General features: G+C 49.2%; 1 protein-coding gene across 3 annotated transcripts in view; it reads left to right on the top strand.

Annotated features, from left to right (window-relative positions):
* RMDN3 (regulator of microtubule dynamics 3) overlaps positions 1–10,609 on the top strand; it is a 30,159-nt gene extending 19,550 nt beyond the window's left edge. For all 3 annotated transcript variants that reach the window (XM_071559215.1, XM_071559213.1, XM_071559214.1), the window contains exons 7-12: positions 3,854–3,929; positions 5,186–5,263; positions 5,472–5,570; positions 7,290–7,343; positions 8,291–8,371; positions 9,183–10,609. In XM_071559215.1, the coding sequence (XP_071415316.1) occupies positions 3,854–3,929; positions 5,186–5,263; positions 5,472–5,570; positions 7,290–7,343; positions 8,291–8,371; positions 9,183–9,236 (442 nt within the window). In that variant the 3' untranslated portion in view covers positions 9,237–10,609. The remainder of the gene's footprint in view (positions 1–3,853; positions 3,930–5,185; positions 5,264–5,471; positions 5,571–7,289; positions 7,344–8,290; positions 8,372–9,182) is intronic.
* Positions 10,610–12,251: the final 1,642 nt, after the last annotated feature.

The raw sequence follows: 12,251 nt of genomic DNA on the forward strand, positions 1-12,251 counted from the left end.
TCTCTGTGCTCCTCATTTACAGTGACCTGATCCTCTCTTGGGCTTTGGACATCAAAATCCTTCCCTGCTTTAATTGGAAAAGGTCTCTCAGCAGGTAGGACTTAATGTCCAACAAAACTGATGCCTCTTTTGGCTGATTCCAACCCATGAGTAGGACAGAGCAAGTTCCCAAGTCTTGTTTTTAGGGATGGATGGAAGAGACAGAAATATGGTAGAAATATGAAGAAATGTGATAGAAATTTGCTTGTACAAACCTCTGGGCTTTCTCTGCTTGGACACAAATATGGGACATCTCACAAATGAAGTGAGAAACAACTGTGGCCTTTTAGAATTCCCAGTCCATTCCCTGTGGCTGTAGCAGTGCCTTTAGGGATCAGGAAAGGAAAAAGGGAGCTGTGGGTTTGCCCTGCCTTCCATTCCTGTAGCTAAAAGAAATACTGGAAGTACAGCCAGAGGGATTTCAGAGAAATCTGAGGAAAATTGTGCAGGTGCTGTGGTGGTTTTAGTTTCAGTGGAATATTTTACACTGGGAGTGAAGTGCTGGCTGTTGCAGAAGGAATAACAAGCTTTGGTCCTCTTGGAGATATTCTGTGTGTTATGTAGGAGTGGGATTGGGTTGGATGATCCTTCAGAATGTGCCTTTTCTTCTAAAGAGTCTGTCAGTTTGGTGGAACATCTTGCACAGTTGATCACCAGCCCTTCTCAGTTCCGTGGGTACATCTGGCTGTCCGTGGGCAGATCCTGGAGTTTTGAAAAGTCATGGAATTCCAGATGTGACTGAGAGGCAGCTTTAATTGGAATCCTGGCAGTGCTTCAGGATTTAACTCTTGGTGGGTCACTGCCCAGATCTGGCCAATTCTGAGCCAGATTCTGGATTTGTAAGATGAGTGTTTTCCACTCCGTGGGCAGATTAAACAGGGAATTTCCTGGCAATGTGGGGCAGGAGCAACTGTAGGAGTAGGTGTTAAGAGATAATTCAGAATGCAGAGGAGGAAGAATAGTGTGGAATTAGAGCTGTCTGATAGAATCCCCCTGACCTGTGTGGCCTGGAATGTTAATTCAGGAAGTAATTGGAACATCCAGAATCCAGGAGCTCTCCCATGGAAGGCTGTAAGGAAAGGAGCTTGTCTGCCTTCCTCACTTCTTCTTCCATCTTGTCTCCTTGGAAAAAGCAAAGCTTTTTTTCCCAGCCTCTTTATGGTCATTAATTTCAGTTTGGGAATTCTGCTGTCTCTCCCAAGGTCCTGATTCCCAAATGAATGATTATTTGAATAATTTGAATAATTATTTGTTGCAGTCAAAGTATCTCCCTGCTAATTCCATGTCTCTCTCAAATGAAGGGACATAAATCTACTTGGTGCACAGGAGGGTGAAAAACTGGGAATGCTCATAAAATATTGGGAAAACTGTCTTTGAAGTGGTTAAAAGAGGTAAGAGCTGTGTTTGGGTTGGCAGAACATCCTGGCCATGGAGAGGAGGTGCTGGACACTCCGTATTCCGTGGGAATTCCAGGGAAGTCAGCCAGAGTGCAGCATCCCAAGGAAGTTCCTCAAAGTCCTGAGCCTGGGTGGGGGGTTAAGCTGGAAGAACAGACTCTCTCAGGAGGGGGTATCCACTTCCACAGGGTTTATTGGCTAATAAATGGGGAAATCCTGAGCTGAGATTCCTGGGAACTGCAGTTTTCCCACTCCCAGCAGCTTAATGAGGAGTCTGGTTGATAGTTATTCAAGTGATATCCTGATGAAAGCTTTGGGTGGCTGCTGAGACATGGATCTGAGCAGTGCTGCAGAGGCCCCAGGGGAGGAAATTCCTCTAAATCCTTATTTTGGATCTCTCCTGGTCCTGCTGCTCAGCCCTCCTGCACCTCCACGGTGTGTCTGGTGACTCTCATCCCGAGGCATTCCACAGAGTGAGCTGGAATAAATCACTGTGCCAAGCTGCACAAACAGAGGAGGGAACAGCAGGAATCAGAGCCTGAAATCCCAGGAATGCTGAGTTGTGGGGATGAAACCCCCAGCAGTCCAGTGGCCCTGGGTTGGGAGGAGGCATCTCTTCCCTGGGAATACAGTGAGAAACCAACTCAGGCATCTTGTCCCATATAGATTTTTTAGTTTATTTCATAACTGATATTTACTATTCACTGCTGCTTTTATGGCTTTTTCCTCAACATTTCACCAAGCTGTTAAAAAAACCCCTGGAATTCATATTTCTTGTACATGAGGCAACTGTGTAATTTATTGTCTAGGGATATTTGATGTTGTGATTGTGGAAAATAAGCCTTTTATTGGCTTGTATTTCTCAGTCCAGTCGTGCTGTGGTGAGGGGTGCTTAGTCCAGGCTGATGTTTGTGGGGAAAGAAGCTGGAAAAAGATCCTAAAAACACTTTATTCCATCAGAGTGGGGCAGTGCAGCCTGGAGCTTTTCCAACTAGGGACAGGATTTTTATCCAATAACACATTGATCTGGTAATCTTTGCCATTACCCATGAAAAATAAGAGGTTTGGAACTGAGTCAGAGCTTTCCCACCAGACAATTAACAAAGGAGAGGAATGGGATTTAAGGCAAAATTGTATATAATGGGAAGATGGGATTTTGTGAGGTTGGAAATGGAGCTCAGGCAGGAGCAGTGAGGTGTGAGGGAATTCCTAGAGTTTCATAATACTGCAAAAAGTGCAGTTGGAGGTTTAAAGTCAGATTCCTGCACAGCTGATTCAGCATCCCAAGGGATGCTTTGGGACAGTGACAGCGGAGCATCCAGTGGTGCTGAGGTGTGGGGTGGTAAAAGGGAGCTTTGCTTCCATCTTTCTCCTTCTCAACTTTATTTTTTTAAAGAATTAGACATGTTATTCATTTGTCCATCCATTCCACCTAATGTTTTTTGAGCCAGTCTTGGAGAAGTGATGGAAGTGTCCTCCATTCCCAGAGCTCTCTCCTGTGTGGGATGAGAGAGGCCAAACTTCAGTCTGGATGTTCTGTCCCATAGAAGTGCCCTTGAGAGCTCTGAGAGTGGTTGTTTCTTGGGAAGTGATTCAGGAAGGGTGAGCTTGTACCAGTGGTGTGGGGAGGTGAGATGAGAGGGTGTAAATCCACAGGGAATTAACCCTCCTGGAATTTCACAGCTCATGCAATAATTAACTTTGCTGGGGCCCTGCTTCTCAGGCTCACAACTCACAATCTCTTAGTGGACAGAACTACATGGCTTTGCACTTTCAGCACTGAAAATATGTTATTCTGTTTCCCAGCTGCAGGATATAGGTAGGTTTTCCCAGTATTTCCCTGGAAGTAGAGCCCTGTGTGCTGCAGCTGGGCTGTTGCATACGGAGATCGCTTCTCACCGTAGTTAATTAGAGCTGCTTGTAGTCTGGCTCTTGCTGCAGTAGCTTTGCTCTTCCCTGCTGTGTCTTGTCACAGCTTCCTTGCTTAGGGAAGAAGTTCCAGGTGTGGAATTGTGCTGCTCCTGGTTTTTAGCCATCAGTGCAATGAGTTTGTCACATCAAACCCTTCCTGCTGATTGGCCTCGTCTTTCAAGCCTAAAACCCTCTAAGGAACTGAATTTTTACTGCATCTGTCTCTTCCCTGTAGAAGATGGGCAGTATTCCTTGTTTTCCCCAGCAGGGTGTGAAGCTTTGATGCACTTCCTGGAATCCTGGGATGGTTTGGGTCAGAAGGGACCTTAAAGCTCATCCTGTTCCACCCCATTCCATGGGCAGGGACACCTTCCAGTAGCCCAGGTTGCTCCAAGCCCTGTCCCACCTGGCTTTAAACACTTCCTTCTGAAGGCCTGGACAGCAGGGAAATGTGGATTAATGTGGATTCAGTCCTGGCTGGCTCATGCAGGTGTCTCCCTGTGCAGGTTTGCCATCCTTTGTGGGCAGCTGTCGGAACACGAGAGCATTCCCAAGCGCATCCAGGCTGGATGTGTTTTTAAGGTGAGTGGAAAGGACGTGCTGGGTTTTGTGGGAGTATCAAACACTTATTTCTGTAGTGGGAAGGTGGGAAAAGTGGCTCCAGGTCTCTTTAGGGTAGTAGTAGGTCTCAGAGATGCAATGAGTGGGGGGTTTGGGCTGAGGAAAGTGATTCCAGCCATGGCTTTTGAGAGTGGCTGGGCTGGCTCTGCAGTTTCATACACCATGATCTCCAGAAAAAAGGTGTTTCCAATAAAATTTATGTGAATGATGAGACTCAGAGCTTGGAAAGTGTCTCTTCTCCCAGGCACTCAGCAATAGGACAAGGGGGCTCAAGCTCTGCCAGAGGAAATTTAAGTTGGAGATCAGAAGGAAATTCTTTGCAGAGAGAGTGCTCAGGGATTGGAATGGGCTGCCCAGAGAGGGGGTGGATTCCCCATCCCTGGGGGTTTTTAACCTGAGCTTGGCTGTGGCACTGAGTGCCATGATCTGGTAAAGGGACTGGAGTTGGGCCAAGGGTTGGACTTGATTATCTTTGAGGGCTTTTCCAACCCAATCCATTCTATGATTCTGTGGTTCTATGGACGTGGCACTGAGTGAGAATCCACCATGTCTTGATCCAACCCCACTGTGATCACCAGCCCAGGGCACAGAGTGCCCTGGGCTGGTGATCACAGTGGGGTTGGAACAAGTGTTGGACTTGATGATCTCGGAGGTCTTTTCCAACCCAATCCATTCTATGATTCTGTGATCATGTGGTGACAAGACACAGCACCAGCTTGTGTCTCTCTGCCTGTGAGCAACCTGCACCCTCCCAGAAAGGCAAAGCAAATGCTCCATTTGCCTCAGATTCCTTCATTTGCCTTGGGGATGTTGCAGGGGAAGAGGATGTACCTGGAACAGGCCACAGGTAATTATTGTCCCATCAGCTCTTGGCATGACTAGTAAGGTCAGCTCCTCAACCTACAGGAACAGAGGGAGGGTGTGACAGGGATGGGCAGACATGAGGATATGCAAGGTAAGGTATGGCAAAGCTCTGGAGGTGGAATAAACTGAAGGCCATGGATTTTCATGGATGTGCAGGAATTCCTGTTCCTGAGGCTGATGAAGTGCTGCTGTTCTGTGCTCACTGAAACCACTTTAAGAAAATTTGAAGTCTGTACCTGATCACAACACCTAAGCTGTGGGCTCCTGCCTTCCCTCTTTCTCCACCTGCCTTCATGGATCTTTTATTTGCTTTTAACAAGCAAGTGATGTGTCTTGGTGCTGGTTTCCCACAGGAACACATTGACAGAGCCATCGAGCTGAAGCCAGAGGACCCCCAGCTGTACTATCTGATGGGCAGGTGGTGTTACCAGGTATCAGTTTATTACTGCTTATTGCTGCTTTATTCCTGCTTGGAATTGAATTCCATGTTCAAATGCAAACCACCAGCTGTAAGGACTTGGGTGCTTGTCTGGAATCTGCCGAGGTCTTTGGCTTCCTCCCAGGAGCAGCTCCAAGAGCCTGGGCAGGGCCTTGCTGGCTCTCCAGTGGGTGGCACAGGTTGCCCTCCTGTCTCTGCAGGTTGCCCACCTGGGATGGCTGGAGAAGAAGACGGTGTCGGCGCTGTTCGAGGCCCCTCCGACAGCCACGGTGCAGGACGCGCTCCAGAACTTCCTGCGGGTGAGGGAACCTGCCAGGAAAGGGGATCAGTGCCCAGGGCACGTCAGGGAAAGGGGAAGGGGGTGCTTGTGTCCTGCCTAACCTCAGCCCTCCCCCAGTGCCTCTGATGCCTCTCCATTGCCTGGAACCCGTGTAAGGAGAGCTGGGCAAAGGGAAGAATTGTGGACCCTCCTTTCCAAAATAGCCAAAAAAAGACTGGAATGTTGAGGGTGTCGGAATTATGACCCAAAGCGTTCAGAACTGGGTTTTAAGGGGTTTGGTTTTTCTTTAAAAGCTGCACAGTGACTCATTGCTCAGCACTAAACACATCTGGGTGGTGCTTCCAGGATCCCAGACCTGTCTGAGCTCATCCCTGGGAACACTTGTGGAGATACATCCAGGCATTTGAATTCCTCCCAGAATATTTTATTAAAAGCATGGCTTACTTCTCAATTCCAAACATTTCAAGACAACTACTTGAAGGTTTCAGGGGCACAGTGCTTTATGTATTTATTAGGAGTCCTTCCCTTCCTTTCCCGAGCCTTTCCTTTCCCGAGCCTTTCCTTTCCCGAGCCTTTCCTTTCCCGAGCCTTTCCTTTCCCGAGCCTTTCCTTTCCCGAGCCTTTCCTTTCCCGAGCCTTTCCTTTCCCGAGCCTTTCCTTTCCCGAGCCTTTCCTTTCCCGAGCCTTTCCTTTCCCGAGCCTTTCCTTTCCCGAGCCTTTCCTTTCCCGAGCCTTTCCTTTCCCGAGCCTTTCCTTTCCCGAGCCTTTCCTTTCCCGAGCCTTTCCTTTCCCGAGCCTTTCCTTTCCCGAGCCTTTCCTTTCCCGAGCCTTTCCTTTCCCGAGCCTTTCCTTTCCCGAGCCTTTCCTTTCCCGAGCCTTTCCTTTCCCGAGCCTTTCCTTTCCCGAGCCTTTCCTTTCCCGAGCCTTTCCTTTCCCGAGCCTTTCCTTTCCCGAGCCTTTCCTTTCCCGAGCCTTTCCTTTCCCGAGCCTTTCCTTTCCCGAGCCTTTCCTTTCCCGAGCCTTTCCTTTCCCGAGCCTTTCCTTTCCCGAGCCTTTCCTTTCCCGAGCCTTTCCTTTCCCGAGCCTTTCCTTTCCCGAGCCTTTCCTTTCCCGAGCCTTCCCTTTCCCGAGCCTTCCCTTTCCCGACCCTTTCCTCTCCCGACCCTTTCCTCTCCCGACCCTTCCCTCTCCCGACCCTTCCCTCTCCCGACCCTTCCCTCTCCCGACCCTTCCCTCTCCCGACCCTTCCCTCTCCCGACCCTTCCCTCTCCCGACCCTTCCCTCTCCCGACCCTTCCCTCTCCCGACCCTTCCCTCTCCCGACCCTTCCCTCTCCCGACCCTTCCCTCTCCCGACCCTTCCCTCTCCCGACCCTTCCCTCTCCCGACCCTTCCCTCTCCCGACCCTTCCCTCTCCCGACCCTTCCCTCCCCCGACCCTTCCCTCCCCCGACCCTTCCCTCCCCCGACCCTTCCCTCCCCAACCCTTCCCTCCCCAACCCTTTCCTCCCCAACCCTTTCCTCCCCAACCCTTCCCTCCCCAACCCTTCCCTCCCCAACCCTTCCCTTCCCAACCCTTCCCTTCCCAACCCTGTCTTTCCCAACCATTCCCTTCCCAACCCTTCCCTCCCTCTATTTTTGTCCTTTAAGAGCTGCAATAAGCCTGATTTACAAATGAACTGTTTTCTTGCATATCCTCCTGTCTGCCCATCCCTGTCACACCCTCCCTCTGTTCCTGTAGGTTGAGGAGCTGAGCCCAGGATTTTCCAAAGCAGGAAGAGTTTACATTGCCAAGGTACCCACTCACTGTTTGCTTTTATAGATCCCAGGGTAAGAAATATTTGCATTAAACATCATCTTTGCTGTAAAGTGCTGAGCAGGGGGAAATACTCCATGCAGGAGCAAGATTTTATCAGGTGACAATGTTTCTTTTCAGTTGCAGCAGTAAATCCATGGAAGTCTGAACCTGAACAGACTTTCAGCACTGATACAAAAATTTGGAGTTCCTTGTGTGTGATCTGGGTTTTTATTGGGCTCGTGGTGCCTGGCAGGTGTGACTGAGCTTCAGAAACACTCTGCAAGCACAAATTGCTTTAGAGATGAATAGGACAACTTGGTTTGGGATATTTTTTTCCCTAATCCCAGGCTCTGTCACTCTGGGTCACATCTTTCATCACAGCATTTCAAGGGGGCAGTTGGGATCTAATCATTTGGAAGGGGATGGTGCTCTGATGTGTCAAGCTTCAAAATAAAAATTAATTTAGTTTTGTAGACTTTTTTTACTGATATGCAGGAATTTGAAAGGCTTGAGGGTGTCCAGGACTCCATCTAGTTTGCATCTAGTCTGACAGTCTGAGATTCCTGTAAATATTATTTATTACATTTTAACAGCCTGGAGAATGATGTGCTCCCAGTGGAGAGGTTTTGTGGTGGAACTGGAGTGAGGAAATAGTAAGTGAAGATCAAAACAGAGCTTTGGAAATTACAAAAACCACAGGGACACGTTAAAATCTCCAACCAAACCCCAATCTGTTGGCCCAAAACAAACAAAGAAAACCATAAAGGAAGTTAAATATATTGAATATTCCATCTGGTGGTGGTTCTTAGGCTTTGTGAATGAAGGGGATGTCACTGCAAATGGTTAAGAGGCAGAAGCAGCTCTTCTTAGCAGTGGCCCAGTTACATTTGCAGCCTGTTTTTTCCTGCCTAACCCTTGTCCCGTTGTCATTTTCCCTTTTCCAGTGCTACAGGGACCTGGGGAACAGCTCTGCAGCTGCCCTCTGGATGAACCTCGCCTCCGAGCTGCCAGGGAACACAAAAGAGGTGACAGGATCAGCAGGGACACTGGGATGAGCAGGGAAAACCTGGTTACAGAGAGCCAGTGCATTCTGCCCCTGGGCTCCACTGAGATCCACCTGGATCGCTGCATCCTGCTCTGGCTTCCAGCACTGCAAGGATGTGGAGCTGCTGGAGCAAATCCAGAGGAAGGACACCAAGATGATCAGAGGGATGGAGCAGCTCTGCTGGCAGGAAAGACTGAGAGAACTGGAATTGTTCAGCCTGGAGAAGTTTCAGGGTTATCTGATTGTGGCCTGAGGGGAGCCCACAGGAGAGCTGGAGAGAGACTATTTCCAAGGGGCTGGAGTGAGACTATTTCCAAGGGGCTGGAGTGAGACTATTTCCAAGGGGCTGGAGTGAGACTATTTCCAAGGGGCTGGAGTGAGACTATTTCCAAGGGGCTGGAGTGAGACTATTTCCAAGGGGCTGGAGTGAGACTATTTCCAAGGGGCTGGAGTGACAGGACAAGGGGGAATGGCTTCAGACTGACAGAGGGCAGGGGTAGATGGGATACTGGGAAGGAATTCTTGGCTGTGAGGGTGGGCAGGCCCTGGCTGTGGCTGCCCCATCCCTGGGAGTGTCCAAGGCCAGGTTGGACAGGGCTTGGAGCACCCTGGGATAGTGGAAGGCGCCCCTGCCCAGGGCAGGGGGTGGAATGGGATGAACTTTAAGGTCCTACCAACCCAAACCATTCCAGGATTCTGTGATTCTCTGGTATGTTTAAAACCTGGTTTGGCATTTGAGAAAGAAGGAAACTTGTCTTTTTTATTTACATGTTCCCTTGTTGCATTTCCAGGATGCAGAAAGCGAGAGGGAACTCGAGGAGATGCGCTCGGACTGGAAGGAATAACTGGGGAAAAACTCATCCCACTGGATACTGCAGAGACTCTAAAATGCCAAAAGGGTTTCATGATCCTGCCAATTCTGAGTGCACTTCATGGATAAGCCAAAAGAGCTTGGAGGAAAACACACCCAGCAGCACATCCAGGAAAACATCTTGGATTTAATGGGATAAAATCATGGCTTATATTCCCTCGTACAGCACTGCCTGTGTGTGATTTTAGGATCCCTGAAAATGTCACCTGCCTAAAAACAAGTGTGGGTATGGGAGTTTATAGGTAGAGTTTGTGATATAGAAATATTTGTGGTTATACATGTGTGAGATACCCACTTTGTGATAGAAATATGTTTATTTATATATGCACATCATGTATTTTTATCACAAACTCTGCCTGTCTGACAGCCTTGCTGGTGAGCTCCCAGCTCATTCCTGAGGAAAGCTTCAGCCAAAATATTTTCCAGATTGTTTTCTCTTTTTATTAGTGATTAACTGAATCAGTTGAAATAACTGATAATGTCTTTTGTAGATAGGGAAGAACAATTTCCAAGCAGGACCAAGGAGCTTTCCTGCACAATCCAGACTGGATTTTAAGAGGTTCATTAGTCAGAGAAGTGAGGAATAGGATTTTAAACTGCAGGATTTGCTCCCCATGATGTTCCTCCCCTCTCTCCCATGAGACTGAAAACTTCTGTCCCTCCACATTGTGCTGCTGTGGTTTAGCTGGAATAATTGAGTTTGAGTAGATATTGATCAGGGATCAGGTTCCAGGAGCAGGAATATCCTGTGGCAAAGCTGATGCTTTGCTGTGATCTCCCAGTTAGCAGATTTATTATCTTCTAATTAATTAACCTCTGGACTAATGAGGTGACGCCAAGGAGGTGAAGCCAATGACTGACATTTCCTCTGGCAGCTCCTGGGGACCAAACAGGAACAGGGAATTGTGCTGGACACTGACACAGATGGAGAAGGAAAACCTGTCTTAAAAAATTCCCCAAATATTTATCAAGGCTTCCTTGATACCCCTTAAAATTCCAATGGCAGCTACTGAACACTGATTTTTGAGTGTCTTTTCTGTGCTATGGTGGTTGTGAGGGGTAAAGTGAGGAAATAGGAGAGTAAAACATTCCTTGAATCATCTTTTGAGTCCCTCACACATGTGATGGGTTTGTTACTTCCTGAAAATAACAGTGGAAAGGAAAGGTGCAGCAAACTTGAGTGTAAAAACTTCCTGGTTTATAGATTTGGCACTTTTTAGCTTTTTTTTTTCCCCCTCCAAATGAAACTCTCAGATTTTGGTGCTGGACTCCTCTCCTGCCAACCAGGTACGTGTGCAATTAACTGTTTGCTTAAAACAATAAAAATTGATATTTCTAAACAGAGAACTGAGTGCTGAGGGGCTGAAGCTGCTCCCTGTCTCTGGATCTGTAATTTTGGGATGTGTTTTGGATGTCTTAAAGAGCTGCTCTCCTGTTCCTCCCTGGAATGCTGAAGCTGCCTTTGCTGCTTAGCCTGAGCCTGGGTTGAATGTTCCCCATTTTAAACAATCACAGAAGTTTTTGGGGCTGTTGTTCCAAGGAAGTTGGGGAGTCCTCCCCAGGCACATCCCCAAGATGCCGTTTGCTGTTCCCTGTGTTGCTGCCTCCCAAAAGGGAAAGTTTCAGGAGAGGGGGCGTTTTTATGGCTCATCCCCCTGGGCAGGTGCTGCTGGACAATGTCCAGGGGTGCCGAAAGGAGGATCAGCTGAGCTGGGCGGGAATAAAGGCGGAGCTGCGGGGATTGGGGTGTTGCTGGGGACGTGTCACCTCCCTGCCGAGATTCCGTGCCCAGGAGGTGCTTCTGGCTCCGGGGGCTGGGAGGGCAGCAGGATCCGTGGGGATGGAGTGGAGCATTACCAGGGTCAGCTCCCGGTGTGGTGCTGGGCATGGAGCGAGGAGAGCTCCCTCCATCCCTCCGGGTGCTTTCCCACAGCCCGGAGCCTCCCGGCTCCCACGGTTCCCTTTAAAAAGGGACGCAATGGAATGTTACAGGGGTTTTCCCCCAGTATTCTGAGGTGCTGCCCTGAATTAGTCGATTCCTGCCCCCTCCCGATGGTGTTTCCCAGCAGTCCCACGGCAGCTCCCGGAGGTCCCTCCGGGCTGTGGGACAGGCACAAACCCCAGGGCAAAGGAGAACCTGGAGCTGGGAGATGGACAATTTAATGAAATCAGTTTGAGCTGTGCCAGTCCAGTGAACGCCAAAGGGAAATCCAGGACTCCAGCAGTGGGAGTGTCTTCCCTGGATGTGTAAAGAGAGGCACAGCTTCTTACTATGAAGTGAGTTACTGAGATTTGGGGTGGGTTCTTTCAGTTCCCTCTGGAAGTTTTCCCTCTCTCGGGGTGGGTGTAGGAGCCCAGATTCCCATCCCGGGCCCGCCGTGTCCTGCAGCCCCCGTGGGGGATGTCCCTGCACATCTCCGGGCCAGGGGTGTGACATCTCCTGACACTGCTGGAGCCTGAGCGGGAGATGAGGCTCCATCCTCGGGGACACTCCCTGTGCCGTGGGGCAGCTGGGCGGGAGCTGGGGGGTACTCCCAACCTTTTGGGGCTGCCCTGCCCTCCCTTTATTTTTTCCCCCATTTTTTAGTCGGGATGTCCATGTGCAAAGGGCTTTAAGGAAGCTCCGGACAGCTGGTTGGGGCAGCTGGACTCATTTTGTGCCTTCTTTGGGGCTGGGGGACTCTGGGGGTGATGGTGCCATTGGGGCACCCCAGTGTCACTGGGAGTGATGGGCAGGGGAGGTGAGGAGGGTCATGCGGCGCTCCCCCAAAAAGGGAGGTGACAGCCCCAAAATACCCGAAAATTCATGAGGAGGGGTGTGTGTAAAACACAGAAAACTGTGAAGTTCCTAATTTTTAAATATATTGAGAAATTATATTAATTTATATGTAAATTGATTTCAAGGTAAACACCCGTATCTGCTGTAATGTAGACAGGATTTTAGACTATGGGGAACTGTGATTATGGATCTATCGGGTTTGAAAATACA

The sequence above is a fragment of the Pithys albifrons genome, chromosome 6 (genome assembly GCF_047495875.1).
Source record: "Pithys albifrons albifrons isolate INPA30051 chromosome 6, PitAlb_v1, whole genome shotgun sequence".
Lineage (NCBI taxonomy): Eukaryota > Metazoa > Chordata > Aves > Passeriformes > Thamnophilidae > Pithys > Pithys albifrons.